The sequence below is a fragment of the Drosophila gunungcola genome (genome assembly GCF_025200985.1).
Source record: "Drosophila gunungcola strain Sukarami chromosome 2R unlocalized genomic scaffold, Dgunungcola_SK_2 000004F, whole genome shotgun sequence".
Taxonomy (NCBI): Eukaryota; Metazoa; Arthropoda; class Insecta; order Diptera; family Drosophilidae; genus Drosophila; species Drosophila gunungcola.
The window spans coordinates 5,528,396-5,551,476 of NW_026453167.1; the positions used below are offsets into that span (position 1 = coordinate 5,528,396).

Here is a 23,081-nt window from a genome sequence, read left to right on the forward strand (position 1 = left end):
CACAGATGATAACAGCATTTCTGGCGGGTGCCGTTCCAAGACTTTAGCCGCATATTGCATTTTAATAAACGGCCATATCGGTTACGTCAAGGCATACACAAACATATCGGCGATCACAGTTTTATTTTTTTTTTTCGGGAAGGGGTACAAAACACAAAATAAAGAGTCGAACCGAGCACGAGTCTGATATTTTCACGCTTAAGATAGTTTAATTTGGTAGTTGCCTGCTGATGGGGATTCAATTTGGGTCTCTGGTGTCCGCCAGGGGATCCAATTTCAATTAAGCGGATTAATCGTTGGCAACTGAAAGGGGAGTACCATTAATCAAGACACAAAGAAATTGAGACCAATCAGCAGAAAGCTATAGTGGATTGATAAATTTGATTAAAGTGAGCAACGAAACACAAAAATCAAATATGAAATACGAACATAACAATGCAAAACCTCACATAAATGGCGAAGTATTGATGAAAAGATTGATTCTTTGGTATATATTTAAATCTGATTAGGATTGCTATCAATGCTGCATCCTATGTGAATAGCGAAAGTTAAAAATCACATATGAGTTACGAAGTTTTTATTACAAAAACTCACTTAGATACTGAAGTAGTAGAATCTAGATAAGATTGATGAAAAGATTGATTCTTTGGTATATATTTTAGTCTGAATGGACTTATAAAAATGCTGCAACCTATGTGTACAGAGAAACACAAAAATTAAATATGATATACTAACCTTACAATGCCAAACCCCCATTTACATGTTTAAGCATAAGAATCCAGATAAGATTGATGGAAAGATTGATTCTTTGGTATCTGAGTGGTGGGCACACACACACCCAGTCGTTCAACCTTGGGAGGCCTTCACTTCTGAGACACTTCTAAGTGCAAGGATAGCCTGCGATCAGTCAGTCAAACTCGATTGTGATGTTGATGTTGATGTCGACTTCACTTGACTTTGACATGCGACTCGAACTTCATTAGGCCTGGCTTTGCCCATACGCCTGCCTGGCTACCTACCCACTTGGCGATACTTTACTATCTGGCTGGAGTTATTGGAGCGGCAACTTGAAAGATCGCCCCTCACTTATGTTACATTGAACTTGCCTCTGCCTCTGCACCAACGCACCAAACATCGCAACAAATTACGCCAAAAAAAATGTGCACAAGAACCAAAAAAGACATGGCAAAGTGCGTTCTAGTGGCAGATACATTTTGTGAGCAAATTAATTTTGATTGCTGGCGATTGCAGTCGAACGAGAACCGCTGTGTGGGCCAAGTTCTTTAGCCACTGATCGCTGACCATGGGCGGTGGCCACTGCTGATTTTTATTCTTTTATAAATATTCATTGACCAGCCAGAGCCGGAGCCACGGATACAGATACAGATACAGATACAGATACAGGTACAGAATCCATAGTTGAGTGGGCTGCTGCTGCTGCTGCTGGCAGAAGGTGGGCTCGGAATATTTTTAACGAGCTGCTTTATGTAAACAAACTGTTAACACGGCAGGTATCTCTCAGTCATACCACTCGCTATCAAAGTATTGGTATCCGTTCTTGTTCCCATTGTCGATTGTCGATTGTCGATTGTCGGTGTAGTGTAGTTTACGACTACATGCACTCGCATTGAACAGCGATCTTAAGAGCCGATTAGATTTAACCTTGACCAAGATGATAACCGAAAACGAAAAAAAAAAAACATGAGAAGAAACAACGCAGGCACACACCTTAACGCATTTCCATTGATGCCGCATCTAAAAGAGCATAATTATTTCTTCAAATCAAGGTTTCTAGAGCGACTGCTTAGCACTTTAAATGTGCGAGATTTTCATATAAATGATACCCATAATTTGCATTTGAATTCGTTTTTCTGGGCGATCACATCCATCGCCCAAGACAGACGACTTCTGTTCCAATTGACATCCATTTTCTGGCCGCTTTGGGCAGTAGCACCACCGAGTTCAGCAAACAGCAATAGTCATGACTATAATGATGATCGCTGAACCAACTCCTGCGAATGTTCGTGTCATGAATTTGCACAAATTATGCTAATTTCCCAAAATTACAAACCGCAAAGTGATTTTGTGGTATTGCTTTATTTGCCGCTCCTGTGTTTCGGTGTCTGCCAATTTTTTTTTTTTGGTATTTGCACATTCAAACACTTTGATGCTCTGGGCAGAGCCAAAAAAAATAAAAAAAATAAAAATAAACACAGAAAAAACAAATACGAAGAGGTGTTAATTTTGATTGTAAGTAAATTTTTGGTTCAGTGAACTTTTTTGTGGCGTGTCACATTATGCAACCGCCGTTTGTTGATTATCCGCGTTCATTGTGGAGAAATATTTAAAAAATGATTTACATTTAATTGAATAAAGGAAAGAGCAAACGAAAATATCATCACAAATCAATCAAACTCATTGTCAGTTGATTGCAATCGCTGGGCGTTTCTGCAGGTGTCAATCAGACATGTCTATCTGTATCTGACAGATACGCGCACTTGTTCATTTGGATGTGTGAAAGGCCGCAAGAAATGTAATGGAAACAAAAAACGTAACTCCAAATCAGCTCTCTGCTCCTGCAGATATAACAATCGTGTTGTGGGTGATTACATAAACAAGACAACTCGGACAACTTTATTTTGGGCCAGAGCTAAAAGCTGAAAGCAGATACTCGTGGCCAATGGACATTTGGTGTGTGCGAGCTGCGTGATTTGAAAGCAATTTGCTGTTTTCCCCCTCGTTACTCGTTACCCCATGCTTTTATCCCCCTGCTCTATCTGAAATCGAACAACGTGTAATTGGCCTGGCAGCACTTGCCGACAGGCGGAAAATTATAAGGTCCATGATTATCTTAAAATATTTGGATCTTAATGTTGGTAATGCCTCGGGGAATTTAAGCAGGAAAATGTTTACAAGATTCCATTCCTTATCCGTTTAAATTACCTAGTATTCTTTATAAAATTTAGTAGCAGTTAATCATGTAATTTTAAATGTACAAGTTAGAAATCCATTGGATTCCATTCAAACCAAAAAGCTATGTTTATTGGTAGCTCAATTTATTGAGATGAAGTAATTATTATGTCGTGATAAATTTAAACTTAATGTTTTTCTTAGAAGACCATTATAATTTGTAGTAAAAAAAACTTAACTATGGAACGTAGAGTTTTAAGAAAGTTTGCCTTCACAAAGAAATAAAATATGTATATAAAATCTTAAATTACCTCAATCGGTTTAAAAGTTTCAGTTAATTTATATCCAAAGGTTCGAAATTTACTTCCTCACCCATTTCAAATGATTTCCAATTCCCGATTACGAAAAGCCAAGTAAAAGCTTTTTTATATCGCCTACAATTAAGAGGCAATTACTCGGCCAAACTTTCAACAAGTTGGGCAAAGCAAATAAATCGTTTTTAGGTAATTTATTAATTGTTTTTTTTTCGCATAAATTGCGTTCAAGGCGAGGCGTCTGGACAATTACAGCCTATCAGCGTTGGGCAGTTACATAACACATGTACCAGAACTCTTAAAGCGAGACAAACTTAAGTCGCATAAACAAACATTAAGTAAGTCTGAAATAAGCACAGCACACGCCCAAACGTCTTGGCTGCATTTATTTTTTTGGCTGGCCATTCGGTGGAAATGCGGAAAAACGCAACCAAAGTGGAACATGAAAAATTTGTTACTAGCACTCGGTTTACTGCCACAGGCCGAGAAAAAATGCAGCCAGTCGCGTAAATTAAAAGATCTGCCAAATGGCAAATAAAACCAAAATCGCAAATAAAATAAATGTTAGCGTATGTCGGTGCTAAATCAGAATTAATGATAAACTTTGGGAAAAGTGAAGAAATCGATGGAAACCAATGAAGTTGTTTACTCAACTTGTTGGCACCTTCTCTGCTGTCAACTGGGTTTCAATGTGAATGCCAGGCATTTATCGTGCACATTTATCATACGCACTGTGTGCCAAAAGCCATTTAAGTGTCGCTAACTCAAATATTGATCATAATTCAAGTGCCCAGCGATGCTGCAACGGGTGAAGAGTGAGAGAGAGAGAGAGAGAGGCTGCTCCACCAATTTCCAATCGCACTCGAATTTGCATTTGCACACAGAAAGAAAATGTATATGTAAATATATTGAGAGCAAAATCAAGTTCGTTGCCTAAGTCATCTGTTCTCCTCATATGTTTTTGTCACAGAATTTGTATTTATTTTCTATTTTCTATGTCGTTGTTGGGATAGGGATTAAATCGACTTATATTATTTATTAGTAGCTTATTTTTCTCGGTGCAGAGGCTGTTTGGCCCATGTCATCTGTGGCAATTTGTTGCTTGGCTTTGCCTGCAATTTGTTTATGGCACATGTCGTTGTTGCTGCTGCTGACATTTAAGTAAAGTCGCGTGTGCGGGGACATTGAACTTTGGCGTTTCGTATTTGTTTGTTCGATTTTTTCGGTATTTTCAATAAATGCCCCAAAATATATTGAGAGCAGAATCAAGTTCGTTGCCTAAGTCATTTGTCTGGCTGATTTGTAACATTTCTGTTCCCATACGCTTTCATGGGAACTTCAGTTGTCAAATGAATTCCCATAGATTTCAGTCGATATCAACATTAGATAAATTTGATCTGCAAGTGACTCAGCTTAAGAACCATTACAGTTCCACTTCCTTAATAGATCTTATGTTAAACATGATCTCAGCTGGTGGCCAGTTCTCGCAGTAGCTCAAATGTCCAACCAGCTTGACTCACTGTTAATATTTTAATTATAGCATTATGGCCGATACTTAATTAGCCCCGATCACGCCTGGTGCCAAGTGGGTGTTCGTTCGATGATCGCCAAACAAAAAGCCAATTAAAGCTGAAACGAAATCGTAAGCAAATTGAATTGAAAGCATTTAGGTGTCTGAATTGTTCAGTCAACGATTTAGTAGCTAACCTTTTTCAAGGCCACGCCTGCCGCTGGCTGGCTCTGTTTTACTCCAGTAATTATTGCAATTACAGAGGCGATAAAACCGAACCGAGAGACCGAGAATAGTGTGGAAACATGGCTTATCTAGATCGCAGATTATTTGCATAAAATGTTCAACTATGCAAATTGCAGCTAATTTTTATGACTTGGCCAGCGTCATTCAAACGCAACTCATATTCATATGGCTTGTCATACCGCCGCGAGCAGGCCAAGAATGTTGAGTAGAAAAAAAAAGTTCAATAAATTATTTTAACTGCCTGCCCGAAATGGAGTTCGCCGGTGTCAGTGATTTGACAAATGTCGATGGAAATTTAATGCTTGTATTAATTTTAAGTCTGCCAAGGAAAGAACATACTTCATTAGATTCTCTTTTATTATGTAATAGAGCCTACTGCATGCTGTTTCTCTAATTAATTGACTCTAATTTCTCATTTTCACCTTCTTTTATTTGCAGGAGGGCAGCATCGGTCACGATCTGGTGATCAAGCCCTTGCCGCACGAACTCAGTCCCAATCCAGAGGAGTCCCATCACATCATCTACAAACGAGAGGCATCCGCAGCAGAAGACCAACTGAGTGACTTTGGTAAGATATATGTACAATCCGATCCCCTACGTTCTTAATGGGCGCATTGACCCATAGACAGGGCATAGAAACGAAACCCCGGCTCATAAATCTCGGTCCCCAGATCGACGTGATGCCGATAGCATTTCCTGCTCGACAAAAAAAAGATATAAAAGAAGCATATGCAATCACTTAAGCTGATGAGTTCAATGTAACAATTCGCCCTTCGCTAAATGCATTTACCCCTGCTGCAGTTGTGGTGGCGCCAAAATTCCAGCAATACGATAATCACTATAAAATAATTTATTTAATGCCTGGTATTTCTCACTGTCGGCTTTTTGGCCGAAATGCCCCCAAAAATTATACCCAATACAGTTAAATGTCCGGCTACCTGACTTGCCAGCTTCTTATATCATAATAAAGACATTCCAGCACTCGATTTTGTTTAATTTTTTGTGCTTAATTCGCCATTTCCGGTTATCGTTTTTATTTTTCTCTCTCTGGCTTAGCCTTCATGGAACCTGATGATCTGGTGGCCAGCGAAAATCTCGAGAGATTGCAGCGCCGCCAGCGTCGCAGTCGACGCAGTGCGCCCAAGAGTCCCGACTTCGAGGACCTCAACGACGAGGACGAAGGCGCCCTGGAGGAGGAGCCACAAGTGGCCGAGTCCCGGGCTCGATCTCGCCGCCAGGCCCCGTACATCATCTATCCCGAGGTCTTGGTTATCGTCGACTACGATGGCTATCGGCTGCATGGCGGCGATAATTTGCAGGTACGTGAGCGTGACAGGGCCACAAAAAATGGGGGGAATGAGAAAAATGAGAGAAAAAGCTGGTGAAAAAAAAGAAATTAAGTGACGGCGCCGCGAATGAAGTTGTTTCGGCAATTGCAGACAGCTCAAATTGAGATTGGGATTGTCTCTGCGTGTGTGCGGATTTTCGACCGCCATTCGATGCGATGACGTCGCACCCAACCCAACCCGGAGGGGATTTCAAAGTCTGAGGATTTGTAAAAGTTGTTTTTTGTTGGTTTCTCCGTTGCTACATGTGTAGATATTATGCGAGCCAAGACATATGTTCGCATTGATAGATAGCTCTGGTTGTGACTGAGACTCGAGTCCCCAAAGGCGATTATATTGGGTTGAATTGGGGATTTATTAAAGTCATATATTTTATTAAAGCAATAGCTGCAACTTGCACAAAAAAATCACTTTCAGTAGAGTAATTCACATAGACAAATCAAGTTTGTAACTTTTTTCAAGTTTTTCTTGATCAGAACTCAGGTATAGTTTATAGCCTAATTATTATGCACATCACTCTCGCTCAAGATTTATTTGTCTGCCTGATCTGGGTGCGTTCTAGCCGAAAAGAATACCTAGAACACAAAGAGATGCGGCTCAGATGAAAGTTTAATGTTGATGGTTGAATCTGACAAAGACAAACGTGCATTGTACTGACATAACTCATATCCCCAACCCAGGTCAAACGCTACTTCATCTCATTCTGGAACGGAGTCGATCTGCGCTATCGCCTGCTGAAGGGTCCAAGAATACGCATCAGTATTGCCGGCATTATTATTTCAAGGGTAAGTACACAGATAATATACAAAAAGATTCATAAAAAAAAAAGAATTGGTTAATTTAAAATTTGTATTTTGCGAAGTTTGCTAAGGAAAATAGTAGGTTCTTAATATTTTTATAAGCCTTTGTATAACAAAGTGAACTTTTCAAAACATAGATATCTTGCTTAATCTTGTCACATCTTATTCTTAAATATAATATAAAACAAAATATATTGCCACGATTTCCCAGATATCCGTTTTCGTTGTGTACCCTTAGCAACCCTTTTTTATGCCCCTCCAGCCAGATCATTACACAATCGCAGCAATTCAACTTTCATTTGGCTAATTGAGTAATCCATTTTGGAAGCTAAGCTTTGACCCCTGGCCAAAATGGGTCTTGCCAATCGGGGCAGCTCTCCTTCGATCCCAGACCCAAGTAGCCGCAGGCTGGCCCAGCCAGCTCAGTTCCAAATGGACTGTCACGATCTGGGAATCTGGCTGGGAAAAACTGGCAGAAAAAACATGCAACGCATGCGCTCCGATTCGTTAGAAAAAATGTGAACAATCAATTTGGTTATTTGCTCGGGCATAGCACACAAAAAAGCCAGGCCAACAAATTTTAACAAGTTTTTTACTCGAGCCTGGCTAAATGATTTTCTAGAAATTAGCCAAATAAATATTTTATGGGCACGCGAATCGAGGTAGCCGAAAAAGTTGGCTTTAACCTTCTGGCACCGCTTATATCCTGAAATGATATTTTCAATGGGTTTAACTTTTTAAAGGTGGCTAAAAAACCATTTGAGCTGAATTTAAAATAGTTGTTCTAGCTTTATTAAAAAAAGCCCTCAAGGCAATCATAAAAACCATTTTAAACTGGCTTAAGCCACATATTGTAAGAATTGATTATACATATCATAAAAACTACTCTAGGCTGACTTAAGTCACACATTTTTTAGAGGCAGAAGCTTTATAAATTAGAACCCCCAAAAAAAAATGTGAGTAAGCATTATAAAAATACAGCTTTGGTTTCCTCTTACATCAATTTGTGCTGTCGTGAGCGATCTCTTTGATGCCAGCTAACATCTTTCACTTATCAGCATTCAACTAATTTGATTGCATAAGTGAAAACCATAAAACACTTTGACAACATTATAGCATCGTGGCTTCGTTTTGTCTCAATATTGCGGGCAAAATAACCGAAGAGACTTTCGGTTAGACTTTCTCACACAAATCAGTTTGGCGTTGCTTCAGGAAGCCATTTGTCGACGTTGGCCAAGAGAGAGAGATAGAGAGTGGGCCAAGAAAGTGGAAAATTGGCACAGACTGGGATCTGCGGCTCATGGTGGCTCATGGTGGTTCACCTGCACAACAGACGCCACCGGTTGCAGTCCAAGTTGCATCAAGCTAGCTGCCCACACGACAACTCCGCATCGAGGAGACAACGATGTCGACGGGTTACCCTAAGTACGTCAATTGGCTTTGGCTTTGGCTTTGGTTTTGGCTGGCTTTTTAGCTTTGGCTTTTTGGCTTTCTTGCTTTCTGGCTCGAACAGTGGAGGCAAAAAATTATTTTCAGACCGCATAAATAATGCAACAGCGCCTGCTGCAACTGCGTGTTGGCCGTGGTTACATAATCTAATGGGCCACGCTAACTGCAGTCGGCAGTTGACTCAGATCAGATTTTTTCGGCTGGCATGTTTTTATTTTCCTCTTTTGCCCAATTTCACACAAGCAAACGAGACTTCCTCTTCTATGCCCACACACACACACAGACAACGTCGCCAAAATGCGTATCTGGTGGCTACAGGTACATATAAAGTATCTTAGCATCCGTCGCTAAACATTTTTCATTTTTTCGCGACGCTAATTAATGTTGCCACGACCAAGCGAGAAATGGAAGTCGGGTAATTACTCAGAATTTGAATTGGGCAACAAATTATTGGATACACATATCCGATAAGTCGACGCAATGGAAAAAACAGGAAATCTGTACGAATTTATTGGGTTTTTGCGTCATTTTATCGGAAGAGATTGGGCTGATAAATTGTTTGGTCAACAGGAGCTCGTGCCGATCACTTTACATATTAAACCATAAAATATGAGTGCAAATTTTAGCTTGCTGGCTGACAAAAAAGAAACTCAAACAACTTGACCCCAATGCCAGCAACAAAACACCAAAACAGCCAATCGATTATTTCATAAAACAAAAAGCCAGCAAATGCACGAAATCCCAAGTCACATAAATTAATCACCCATTGACAAATAACTAAGAGAATTACTTAGGCCACAACTGCAGAGATCTGCGAGAGTTGTTCAATTAATTGATTCTAACTGAGACTCGAAAAACAAATAAATAAGCCGCAACAAAATGACAACAAAACGCTGAAACATTAATAAGCCGCAGACTGCGTAACTCAACTGAAAGCGATTGAGGTCCGAAGGCGTTGAAAACTGCAAATCGAGCCTGGTTAAAATCATTATTTTTTCCGCAGAGGCAGAACAATGAGCTCTGATCGAGTGACAACCCAGTTACTTTTAAAAGCCAAACGTGGCTAAATCAAAAATTCTAATCGACTGGCCAGCGCTCAAATTACACTTTGCCAGGGGAATATTAAATGGTTTTTTTTAATACAAAAGGGTAAATGAGAGTGTATTTGTTGGAGTGCTGTTTAGAAAAACCCCTTAAAAAATATTCAAAATATAGTTAATGTGTAATGACAACAAATAATTGATATTTAATCAAAGCGTTGTATTTAGTGAGAGGCTTAGGACTATAAACCACCAATACTAAGTAAGCGAAACCCAATACTAAGTAACAGCCCGTCGAGCTTTGACATATTTCTCCATGTTCGCCACACTGATACGCACCTAATAAATTGCGCATACGCAACGTTGCCGCAGTTGGCCGCATTGAAATATGTGTGTGGCGCAAGCGCAGCGCCAATGCGTTCGACACTTGTACAGCAGGCAGACAGTGGGCAAAAGGGGCTGGTGGTTTAACTTCTAACGGAAAGTTGCCCGCAATTAATTAAAATGTTAATTAAATGTCACAGATAAAAGTTCAAGTCAAGTCGGTAGCCGACTTAAGCTACCCCCACGCCAATCCGTGCTCAGATCCGAGCAATATATGATCTGATCTCTATAGTGTTGGCTTTATAAATCTATATCTATGGCTTGTTATGATCACCTGCACAGTGCTATCGGCCCCAGGAATTCAAGCCACTTGATTAATTGATCCGCTTGGGTGGAGTCTGGCTCTGGTTTCCCATTTCCCATTCCTCATTGCCAGAATTCTGGTAATTGAGAGCCAGGGCTATCCCAATTTCAGCGCAATCGACATTCTCCACTCGCTCTTATCTCAACGACTCTATCTAAAGTGCCACAGAAATGCCAAATAATGCCCGAGCGACACACCCAAAGACACACAAATCTAGGTGCCTTTTGCCCAGTTCTCATATTTGCAAGTTGTCATAACAAATTCCGCGGCTAACGAAGCTGGGGACCAAAAGTTCGGGATAGGGCATAACCAGGTGTTGCCCCCAGGGCACATTTCTCGTACTCCCAGATCCATTTCCATATCCACATCCATATGATTGGTGCCGGTAGCCAAAAATGCAAGTGGCAGACAAACATAAATTGCAATAATGCAATGGAAACGTGAAGCGAAGCTCGGACAGAGCGACAAGCAAACAAATAAACAAACAAACAAATAAAATGCTGGCCAGGGGCGCAGCTGGAAAAGCCGGAAAAGTCGCCGGGAATTGAGGGGCAGTTCAACAAAACACCCTAACGGAAAGTGGCGTATATGAAAAATGATACAACTTGCTAATGCCTGATTCGACTGACACATATACTAGAAACACTTCAGGCAACTCTATCATCATCACTTCTGGGAAACTCATTTATTTTACTACCACAACACAAATCAAAATAATTGGTCATTCATATGTCAAGTGCAGATATACATAAATCAGTCAGGGGAATTAGCTAAGCTGAGGGTGATGACACTTTTTTATAGGGGAATAAACCTATTTAAATATATTACATTGTGAGTTTAAATGTAAAAGTCTTTAATGAAGTTGTAACATTTCATTGCACATAAAGGCAATTCATTTGGCATTTTCCAAATATTTGTTAATTAAATGGAAAACCAGATTGATCTTTACCCTAGTAAAAGGCAGGAAAAGGCAATTATGTATAATTGATTAAATCAATTACATATTATTTGCCTTGTCCTGCTTTTTACTTTTACCACGTTGTTTATTTTAATATTTTTAGGCATTACATTTTTAAGGACTTTTGGGTAAATACTGAAATTAAAAACATTAATGAAGTATTTTAACACTAATACAGGAAAAGGAAAATAAAATGTAATAGCTCTAAATGAAGGCTTTTAATTTTTGATGACTTTGTAATTTCTATGCCTGGTGGCAGGGTATTGGAAAAGGAAAAGTATTCCCCATATCTTGACCCAAAAGCCTGTCCACTCTGTGGGTGGTGGCCAAAATCGGGCCGCCTGTCGCCCAAGTCCGACTTATCCGCTGTGTGGGCGCCGAAAGTCAAAGCGTATGTCATTGCAGGGGGCGGAAGGGTGGTGGGTGTGGTTGTGGGTGTGTGTGTGTGTGTCCGAGTGGGTGTGAGCCGCCTGTGTTGTGCACCCCGCCACCCTGATGGATAGTTTAGTGAGCCTTGCGAAAGGCTAGGAATAACAGGCAATTGCATTGACAGTTTTGTGTTTTTTTTTTTTTTGTATTTGCCGCAAGATTTATTTATACGCCCAGCCCAGGGAAAGGAGCTGAAAAACCTGTGCCCCAGTTGGGGCTGCAAAATGGAATTAAAATATAACATTTTGCTTTTAATTACGCACAAAAGCCTATTGCAAAACTGTCGCCAAGCTTTAGTTTATTTTTAATTTTTTGGGCGAAAGGCAAACCGGTCCCGGTTTTAGTGGCTCGGTTACATTTTAGGTCCTACTGACAGTTTCTTTGATAAGTTTTTGCTATAGCTTATAATTTGACAAATGTTTTTTATTAATTTTTTGTTTGGAACTTTGGGGTAAGCGGTGCACAGTTGCCACTTGAATTGTGCAATCTGTAATCAAAGATGTGCCAGGTCATCCATGGTCCAGTGGCTTGGGGAGATTGTGGATTGCGCCTAGGAGACACTTTATTTGCCTTTTGGTTGGCCTCTCTGCTGGTGGTCTACCTCTGTCTAAGGTTTGTCTTTCCCATGCCAACTTGGGTGACGTTGATGGCCGTGTATGGTTGAGATCTGGGCAAAGAAATAAGCAGCAAAACAATTAGTTTGCATGCCAGCTGGCTTAAGGAAGCGATTTCTAGGATTATGTAATATAAATCAATAAATGTTTGAAATTTACCCATATTTACTCATTATAGATAGTGAAACAATGAGTCAGATGCCTTTGAACAACTTACAACTCCAATCGAGCTCATCAGCAAACCACTTGAGTGAAGCATCTTCCACATAACACAGAGAACTGCTCTAATAAACCACTCAAAATGCAATTCCACAATAATTATTTGTAATTTTGTGGATTCCAATCCGAGCCAGTTGCCTTTCCCACTGCTTGGCCCAAGGCCTACAATCGAAGCATTTAAAATTCTTGATAGTTTTGTCTGTCGAAAATTACCAAAACAAAAACAAACTCAATTCGAATTTTGGACTTCATTCTGGAGAACGACGTGGCCGCACTTTTAAATGATCAGTGTGTCAGGTCGTCCAAAAAATTGGACGGGAATGAGGCAGTAACGAAACGGATAGACTTCGAGTGCAGACTGTTAATGTTGGATGGCCACAGATTCAGATACCGATACAGATACAGATACACCCAATCGAGCGGATACGTTTTGCATCTCATTTGGCAATATACAGATTTTAAAACTCCGCTGCTTGTTGCTTTTCAGATCACTTTGTCAGACTCTGTGTTCATTTCCTAGACATTTGCTGTCTGTCCAACTAGTTGGTAATTTATCAAAAGACTTTGGTTCGCCAGCTTAGATACAGGCAAAGCTTAGCGACGGAGTATCTCCGAGATTGTTTTCCAGCTGGCAAATGGCTGCAAATCAAATGTGTCAACCGAGTGCGGTTTGTCACTTAACTTTGGTTTTATCACCTGCACCTCCGGTGGAAACTGGAAGTGGAATTGAGAACTGCAACTGGTCTGGGCACACGGATTAGCCTTAAAGCCGTATTAACATATTGATTTGCTTAGGGCTCAAACTGATTGACAATTGTGTTATTTTAATTTATGTACCTGTCACTTCGGTAAATCAGAAACGCCCCTTTGTCACGATATGAGCGCTTACGAGTGCTGAAAGTTGCCCTCGGATGTGCACAGCTAATGTAATTTCCACTGCAACGAGCAATTGCAACTGCAACAGCAACTGCAGCTCCAATTATGCAACGCACAATTGCAACTGGTTTTTTTTAGTAATGTAGCCTAACAATAAAAAGCAACGAATTTCCAAAGGCAGTCGACACGACTTTGACTTTGCTCGGCTTGAACATCATCTGTACACTCTAAAAAACTAGGGTCATCTTAGTGGACAAAAATAGTAAACAAATGTTAAGATCTTAAAATTTGACATATTTATTAAGTATTTATAAGTTTTGAAACAACCAAATTTATTGTATTTTAAATTAAAAAATCTTTAATTTTGATCTTATTTTGTAGAGTGTGCAGCTGATATTATAAATTCAGTATGTTATATAAACTATTTAATACTTATATTTACAACTTACTTATGAAACAAAATCACAACAAGTTATATACAAAAGAGCTGATATTATAACTTCATTATTTATTTTATTATACCCCCAAATTAGGTATTACATTTTTTTATGTGCAACTAATGCTGATCATCTGCTGCATTGGCCTTATCGCTAGGCTTGGTTTTAGCAGCACGTTTTTCACGTTCACTTGGTTTCCGTTTCGACTTCGGTTTCCAGCTTCATTTTCACCAACGAATGGGCCATAAATATTTCACTTGGAGCTCTTTTCATTCGCTCCGTCACATCCAGTCAAATGCCAAATCAGTTGCATCATCGCATTGAAAGCTTCCTTGGGGCGAATTTTTGTGGAATATTTTGCAATTTTCACTACCTGATGATGGCCTACTGTATTCTAATGTGGGTCACAAGGTTCAATGGGGTTTTAGTTTTAGTCGGCGATTTTATGAGCCATAAATGTCAGCCGCAGGTAGTGACTTTAATGGCTAATATTTGCAAAGATCAAAAAAAGGGATATAAGCTAACAGTTGCCACATGACTATTTAGTTTAGGAGCTTGAAACGGCTATTTGCGATTACAATATTGTGCATTTTTTGTTTATGTTTACAACTTTTAAGACACAAAGCATTTATTAATTGTTAATAATATAATACCATTCCAAGGTGTTTTATGTTTATATTATGCATTTTTTGTTTATTTTTATAACTATTGATATACAAAGCATTTCAAAAATTATTAGATAATATAATACCATTCCAAGGTGTTTTATGGTGTAAAAATGAATCTACTTATTTTTTACACAACACTTTTTAGTGTTAAAATTTGAAGCGGCTATTTGTGATTACAAAAAAAAAAAACTATTTATTGATACACTTCTTATTTATATTTTGTGTTTTTTGTTTATTTTAATAACTTTTAAGATGCAAAGCATTTAATAAATTGTTCGAAAGTATTTAGTAGAATTTTGAGATAATATTTAGTATCATTTGGTAATCTTTCGATTTATTATTTTCCAGGGTCGTGACGCCACTCCCTATCTGGAACGCAATCGAGTGGGTCGGGATGCCATCGATTCGGCTGCTGCTCTTACGGACATGGGAAAATATCTGTTCCGGGAACGCCGACTGCCCGTCTACGATATTGCCGTGGCCATAACCAAGTGAGTGGGCGGGGAAATTGGCCTTGTTACCGCCTTGTGTTTTGTGTTCTCGTTGCAGTATCGACAGCAGATTTCTCTCCGCGCGATTTCACTCCCCTCTTTCCCCTTACCCCTTTAAACCTTTCCACTTTACCAAAGATTTCTTAAAAAAACACATTTATAATATAATGTCTACTCGTGTCTAGGTATGATATGTGTCGCAGGCGAAAAGGAGGTCGTTGCACCAAGGGCACAGCGGGTAAACAGATTTCAAAGAAATTAAAATTCATTTGTAGACTTAGACTCGCGACACTCATACATTACACATAGAACAACACCTAGAACAAATGTCATTGCGGGTGTTTAACATAGTTTAGTCAGTTTTTGGTTTGTTGCACCTCTTAAGATACATAAAACACTTACAAACAAAAAACCGAATAAGTTGACTAAAAATGCGTGTGGGTCTTAATAAATTACTACCACAATTACACGACACACACACACACACACTCACAAAAAACACCCAATATACAACATTTAAGCAAAGGAAAAAAGTCAAAGTCGAAGCGTTAAACTAATTTGAGTAGCGGATCGGGCCATAAAGCATAAAACCGGTTGATTTATTTAGTTTATTGTATCTGCTTTAAGGTCTCATTGGTTGAAGCAAACATTTACATCAAGATTTAGTATTTAATTGTGGTTTATGCGCCTAAATTATTGGATACTCCTTATGGAACAGAAATAACCCATTCAGTTAATCTTGAGAGTTTATTGGATATAACTACGTATTCTTGCCTTATATTTACTGTAAGATCTCTGCCCGTAGATAATTTGATTAACTTAATTTGATAACACTAGTTATTTTAGTTATTATTCGGATCTCCGAAGATAGGTTTCTTTACTCTTCTCCTGCTCTTGACTCTAAGAGTGCAGGCCACCCAAAATATTGGCTCGTAATTGCCAGATATTTAATTGGGCTGGGCCACAAAACGAAACAAAATAAAATCGATCAAGCAACGAGGGGAGATAATTGATTAAATGAAGCTGAAAACACACCGATCGAAACCGAATCTAAAATTTCTACGCATTTTTGAACCATTTTCGCCCGCAGACTCGATATGTGCCGTCGCACCTCCGCTTATGGTGAATGTAATCGCGGTACCGCAGGTAAAGACCCAACCGCTAGCTGGCAATTTGTTAGCCAACATCTGTACAGATAAATGCAAAAAAAAAAAAAGAAAAAAATGATACAAAAAAGAAACACAGAAGTTAAGCAAACGCGTTAAAAATAAATAACATTAAAGGCGGCCACCGCCGAACCCAAAAATGCGTCGCTCCATCATCAACCAAATCAAGCAAATTTAATTGAATTTCATGCACGTCTCTTTGTCTCTATTTTTATCCTCGCTCCTTCTCTCTCTCTCTCTGCTGCTGCTCCACCTCTCTCTTTCTGAGATCTGGAAACTATATAATTTATGTGTCTTTGTTTGTGTCGCACGCGCCTTTTTGTACAGCAAGAAGAACAAGAAGAACAGGAAATGGCTGCGCATGCGCCATTTTGGCAATTCTCCTCGGACTGTACTGTTTCCTCTTCGCTCTTAAAGAACATATTCAAATTTGCCTTTTGTACAAAAAAACTTTTTCTCGAAGTGCAATTATTACCATTTCTTCTACTCCTATTGATCTGCCTTTTTTTTTGTGTATATATCTTTCAATCATCATTGATTGTCTGAGAAATCTCTTGAGAAAGTGTTTTTTTTCAAGAGTTTCGTTTTGGTTGTCTAAACTTAGTTTTTTACCTTATAATTCATATCGAAATATGTGTCAACTGCATGTAATATTTGCATAAAAAACTAAGTTTTTCAAATTTTTCACCCATTCTTTTGTGAAGCATCAACACCTTCAAATAAATTTATAATATCTAACTTAAAATGTACTATTCAGTTTCAGCTTTTAAAAAAAAATCTTAGGAAAAAGATTATACCAAATTTTAAGTGAAACAACGAATTTTGTGAGCCTGTATATTTAATGATTATAGTAACCTAAAATTCAACTAGACTTGGTAACTAAAACAAGGTGCTGGATTTACTAACATGAGTTTACTTATAACTTCACTTTATGGTCTATAGACACACTATATCTAAGAAATGGTTATTGTGACTAAATTTACACATTGAAACTAAACTTACACCTACTAACTAATTGCTCTCTCCCATCAAATCACAATTACTAAAGCGACCCGCTTCTCCCAGCGGTTACAGTTATTATGTAAAAAAAAAATATCATACAATGTTTGAAAGTAAAAAACGAGAAACAAATTGCTCAGTTGCGAAAAAGAAAAAAACATTAGATTTTTCATTTAATAACTGCAACGGCGATGGTGACTTGAAAAAAATTGTCAACTTCCTGTTGGACAAGAAACCAAAAAGCAAATGCAACAGTGAAAAACAACCCACTAATTGCCTAATTTCGGTCGTGTGTTTTCTATCGGAAAAGGCTTCGCTTACGTCGGTGGCGCATGCGTTGTGAACAAGCGACTGGAGAAGGTGAACAGCGTGGCCATCATCGAAGATACCGGCGGTTTCAGCGGCATTATCGTGGCTGCCCACGAAGTGGGACATCTGTAAGTAACGCCTTGTTCATGCAGTGAAAAAAAACTTAGATTAATCTTAACAGATTAAATTTACTTTTATAATTCATTAAACTTTCATTTTGTTAGAAAGAAAATTTTACTAGAAATTGTTGATGTATTTCATCTTGAATATTCCTATGATTAACATCTTAGAAAAAAAGAGTGAAAATACTTATATCACTTCCAGAGATTGGAAATATAGTTTATACATTTTCTTTATTTTTTAATAGTAATTGAAATAATACCATTTAATTCACTTTCTTTGACCGCTTCCCAAACGGAACCTTTTTTCCGCACTATTTCCACCAAAGCCAAACTATTTAACGCCCCGAATCTCCGATTCGAATTTCATTTGGCGCCCAAGCTTATAAAAAAACATGAATAATTTCCGCTGCCGTAAACTGGTGACTGAAACTCGTTTGCATTTCCGTTTGACATCATTCGGGTTGCAATTAATCAATTAACATTTCCCCCCCTCAATCATAATGTGTCCCCTGCTCGTTTCTCAGGCTGGGAGCGGTGCATGACGGCTCGCCACCACCGAGCTATTTGGGTGGACCAGGTGCCCAGCGTTGTCGCTGGGAGGATGGCTACATCATGTCCGATCTGCGCCACACGGAGCGGGGCTTCAGATGGTCCGCTTGCACGGTGCAGAGCTTCCATCATTTCCTCAAGTGAGTAATGCGTTTTTCCTCAGACGTGGATGATCTGATTTGACTTGGCTATTTTGTTTACGCAGTGGAGACACGGCCACCTGCCTGCACAATGCCCCGCATGAGGACAGCGCCTTGGGTAGATCGCTGCCGGGAACCCTGCTCTCGTTGGACGCCCAGTGCCGCAGGGATCGGGGAACGTATGCCTGCTTCAAGGACGAGCGAGTGTGTGCCCAACTCTTCTGCTTCGACGCCCAGACAGGATACTGTGTGGCCTACAGACCAGCGGCCGAGGGCTCGGCCTGCGGTAATGGTTATGTAAGTAGTTGGCGCACGATGAGCGGCGAAATTCTCTTAAACGGACAACAAACGGACAAACTTGTCCTTTGTAGTTGTCGTACAAAAAAGGAGACAAGACAGCACATCCTTTAAGAACACATCCGTCCGAAAAACTTAAGCAAATAATTAAACAAAAACTAACACAAAAATCTCCTTCAAACCTTAGCACTGTCTGGATGGACGCTGCACACCACTGCCCTCGAATATCATTCCCGATTACGGACACAACTATCGTTTAGTCTACAAGTGAGTACAGTAAAATAGGTAACTTATTCGGAAAAGACTGTTTTTCCAGTAGTTTTGTTGTGTAAGCTAAGAGTTCTCTTATTACTAAAATTACAAAAAAAAACACACACACACAACTTTTGAGTTCCAAGTACACAAATACACTCAGAAAGCAAATTTTTTAATATACAAACTTTTACACCTTTACACACCAATTCGAAACAACAACAACAACAATACCAACACCCAAAAACACAACAAATAAACAACAACATTAGTAAAATCAACAACAAGAAAGATGCAGCGGAAGAAATTGAGAGTAGTAGTGAGGAGACGGAGTCCCAGGAGGACGAAAATGAAAGTAATGAGGATCAGGATGAGGGCAACACAAGTAGCGAGGAGCAGGAGGCCAATCAGCAACAGGACAACAGGATCGAGCAGAGCTCTGCCGCTGGCGCCGCTGCTGTGACGACGTCGACGACAACCACCAGAGCAACACCCACAACAACCGCGAAAACAACAACAACCACTGTGAAGCCCAAGTCGAAGGCCTTTGGCTATCTGCATCGCAGCCTGCCCGAAGGACAATGGATGCAGGATAACGGTGTACTGGTCAAGACGCGCATCAGCAGCAGTGTCAGCAGCAGCAGCAGCAGTAGTAACAGCAACACCAACGCTGACCCCGCAGCAACATCAACACCCAAGCCCCGAACAACTATTTCAACAACAACAACCACACAAACACCGAACCTATTCCAAATCTATACACACGAATTACGCAAACAAATCGAATACTATTTACACATGCTACAGACACAACAACATGCTACCAAATTGCAACCAGAACAACAGCAACAGCAGTCACAACAACAACAGTCGATAGTTGAAATCCCTTTGGTACAAAAACGCCTTACAAATTATAGTGTTACCAGCAGCAGCAGCAACAGCAACAGCAACGGGGCAAAACAACAACAGCCACCGAACGCCAAGGATGAGAACCAGAGACAGCAGCAACATCTCCAGGAGCAGCAGCAACTTCAGGATGGGCTGCCCGATGAGGAGAACGAGGCGACTGCCGGCATTCAGAGCAATGAAGCGATTGAGCGGCAAAAACGTAAGTTCCCCACACCACCCACCACAGCCATTGTGTCTGCAACGAGTGCTGCCAAGCCATCAGCAACACCCACATCAGCAACAACAACAACAACAACAACCACGGCCAGACCGATAACAACATCATCATTTCTCGATGCGTACTTTAAAAAACTGCAAGCCTTGCATGATGGTGGTTCGGCCACGACGACAACCACCTCCGTATCATCATCAGTCAGCAGCTCGGCAACATCCAGTAAGCAGCAACATGCCCAACAGCAACATGCCCAGCAGCAACAGCAACATCAGCAGCAGCCAAATGGCAGCGCATTTCTGAAACGTACGCCAAACCGGAGTAGTATTAAGGCATACAAAACTAGTAGTAGCAGTAGTAGTAACAGCAGTAGTCAGCCACAACAGCAACAATATGTGACAAACTATATTGGCGACACCACAAACAATCTGCCAGCGGTGTTGGACAATAACGGTGGTGCGTCGAGCACCACCACGGAAACCGCCAAGAAACCCAAAATCAAAACACAAAAACTCATACGCCGCACACGAGTCATGTAAAAAACGATCTAAAGATCAGAAGATGCGGCATACAACTCTGATACCAATTATCATAAGCTACTACATACTGCTAGCCAGAAAGAAACACTGATCACAGATCACAGATCCAGAACGCTGCTTGAGAAAACGAAACATCCAACCTTCGAGGGCCCCCCAACAACAACATCAAATACAAAACCACATACACTAGACAAACATCACACACAAGTAAATGCCAAACCGATTGAAACCGTTACCGATATTCGTTATCCTTACGTGCGGTAAGCCCAAACCAAATCCAGCATTCAAGTCGGGTTCTTAACTCCCCCTAGTAGTCTAAAGCTTTGCCCTAAAGTATGCTACGAATTACAGTAGAGCATGGATGCGCGATAGTTTTAGTAGTATTTTTATCTTAATAGAGCGTAATCGCTGCCTGCCCCTTAATAAATAAATATAATCCTGGTTGTTGAGGTTGACGAAACGAAATGCAAGTGCTGAAACTCATGCGTTAAGGTCCATTTAGCTGTAATATGGATTTACCACGTATTTTAAGCATTTGGCATCTGGCATTGCATCGATCATACCTAACTTTGTAGTGTGGAAGCGCTTTGAGAGCGCTCCATAAAGTAGTTCTTGAATTTTAATTTTGGCATGAACTTAAGAATAACTTAGTATATCATTTCAGTCCACCCGATTCGAAACGTAATCATTGTCTCCGAAAGGCAGGCAGTTCTCGATTAGGATATCCGCATTCACACATCCGCAGACCTCATAAAGCATGCTTGAAGAAAAAATCTCATACCACCCTTTATTAAAATCGACGATCAGAATCTCATCGCTGACTTCCTCTATATTTTGCGCGGCTATTCTCTCGCTCTATTGTTTTCAAAATCGCATCGAACATCGAACCACCACCACACATTAATAAACAGTAAAATCTAAATAGAAACTACTTGGCAACATGCTCACACATACCAGCATACAAAAATACACGCTCTTTTTCTCACACCACCACACATGCATACACACTGTTTGATGGCAAAACCAAAAGAAACATCTATAACTGTAGCAATTAAGTACTATATTTGATCAACAAGAATGACATGGAATCAGAGTCGCATTCTGCATACTAAAAATAAGACAGCAAAATGGCAAAAGTGAAACAAAGTAATTTGGCAGATGGAAACGCATGGAATGGAACACACGCACATACCACACAACCACCCACACAACTCAAAATGGCTGGCGTCTGCAAAAATTTATATCTTAATTGCATACAAATTATACCCCAATAAATAGCTCATTGTTTTTGCACGCCCCACAAGAGTAGTATTTAGCTGTATCACTAATTTTCTTTGTTTTTCTTTTATTTTTCCCCGTTTTCCGCTTCCGTTCCGTTCACGCATTCCGCAGTGGTTAACTGGAAGCTGTTTCCGTTCTAGTGAAAGTGCAAGGCAGCAACATTGGGGAACGTTTGGAACTGGCATGCAGACGTCACTGCCATCGAAATTGGAACAAATGTTTGCAGTTAAAAAGTGTTTTTAGCTAGAATTTATTACTATTATTATCTGTATGAAAAACTATTGATTTGTTGTTAGATCTAGCCGCAACTAATTTAAAAATATTTTCTGTTAATTACAACTCGAACAACAGAACAAAGTTGTTATGTTCAGTACATGCATATATTATGTAATTTAATTTAATGCAAATTCTTGTAAAATAGTACATATTATTCTGTAAAAAGTTCATCTACGCACGCACTTTGGCAGACAACCTAAATTATTCTTTGAGCCACAAAACAATCGAAAGGAAAATTTATAATAACCCCACTTTCCAATGTGATAAACATATATAATTTGTACACTTTACGTAACAAAATATTTATCATTTTCTTTTAGAAAAATGCTATAAAGGTCGAGAATTGTTCACTTACTTACCTTGCCGCACTTTGCCTACAAGAAAACTTAATTTGTTCATTCCATTATTGTATTAAAACTATTAAAAGTCTAAATTAAAAACAAAAATTCATCACTCTACTTTTACCTAGCCTAATGCTCTTTTTTATACAGAAAACAAAAAATGTAATAGATAAGTTTTAGTTGTAGTTAACTGAACATCATATAATAAATAAAACTGTACATTTATCACACACACAAAAGAAACGAAATAATAGTTTAAGAATAAATATATAAAAAGAAATTTACTTGTACAAAATAGTACAGTTTTTTTTTCTATTCAAAGAACTTGGAAATTTTTTAAATTGTTTAAGAATTCAAACAAAAACTCCTCTTGACGAGGGAAAATTAACGTGACGATCGCACCTATAACTCCAAAAACAGAAATGTTACCAAAAAACTACAATTTTAAATCCATAACTTTTCTTTCAAGCATGCAAATTCACAGTGGTATATCTTAAAAGTCCTCTGGCTTAGTCCTCTAAAAATCTGTTATAATTCATTTTCCGCAAAATAGCGTTGCAGAAAGTTAACCAAAAAACTACAATTATAAATCCATAATTTTTCTTTCAAGCATCCAATTTCGAAGTGGTATATCTTTAAAGTCTTCTGGCTTAGTTCTCTAAAAATCTGCGTTTAAAACTTGGTTTGTAATTTCG

The 23,081-nt window shown here is 39.3% G+C and overlaps 1 protein-coding gene and 1 long non-coding RNA gene across 9 annotated transcripts in view; one reads left to right on the plus strand and one right to left on the minus strand.

Annotated features, from left to right (window-relative positions):
- The window catches only part of LOC128254350 (venom metalloproteinase 3), a 49,547-nt gene extending 26,866 nt beyond the window's left edge, over window positions 1–22,681 (plus strand). The window contains exons 5-15 of one of the 8 annotated variants that reach the window (XM_052983404.1): window positions 5,419–5,548; window positions 6,037–6,299; window positions 7,007–7,111; window positions 14,853–14,995; window positions 15,181–15,233; window positions 17,471–17,597; window positions 18,116–18,280; window positions 18,346–18,577; window positions 18,765–18,844; window positions 19,102–20,748; window positions 21,881–22,681. In XM_052983404.1, the coding sequence (XP_052839364.1) occupies window positions 5,419–5,548; window positions 6,037–6,299; window positions 7,007–7,111; window positions 14,853–14,995; window positions 15,181–15,233; window positions 17,471–17,597; window positions 18,116–18,280; window positions 18,346–18,577; window positions 18,765–18,844; window positions 19,102–20,488 (2,685 nt within the window). In that variant the 3' untranslated portion in view covers window positions 20,489–20,748; window positions 21,881–22,681. Of the gene's footprint in view, window positions 1–5,418; window positions 5,549–6,036; window positions 6,300–7,006; window positions 7,112–14,852; window positions 14,996–15,180; window positions 15,234–16,085; window positions 16,142–17,470; window positions 17,598–18,115; window positions 18,281–18,345; window positions 18,578–18,764; window positions 18,845–19,101; window positions 20,749–21,880 lie in introns of all 8 variants that reach the window. The other 7 variants (XM_052983403.1, XM_052983407.1, XM_052983410.1 and 4 more) reach the window with 7 other exon arrangements.
- On the minus strand, window positions 11,557–13,353 carry LOC128254352 (uncharacterized). The gene is made up of 3 exons (XR_008267537.1): window positions 13,220–13,353; window positions 12,522–13,162; window positions 11,557–12,357 (listed from the first exon to the last, which is right to left on the minus strand). It is a non-coding gene; the product is annotated as an uncharacterized LOC128254352 (long non-coding RNA).
- Window positions 22,682–23,081: the final 400 nt, after the last annotated feature.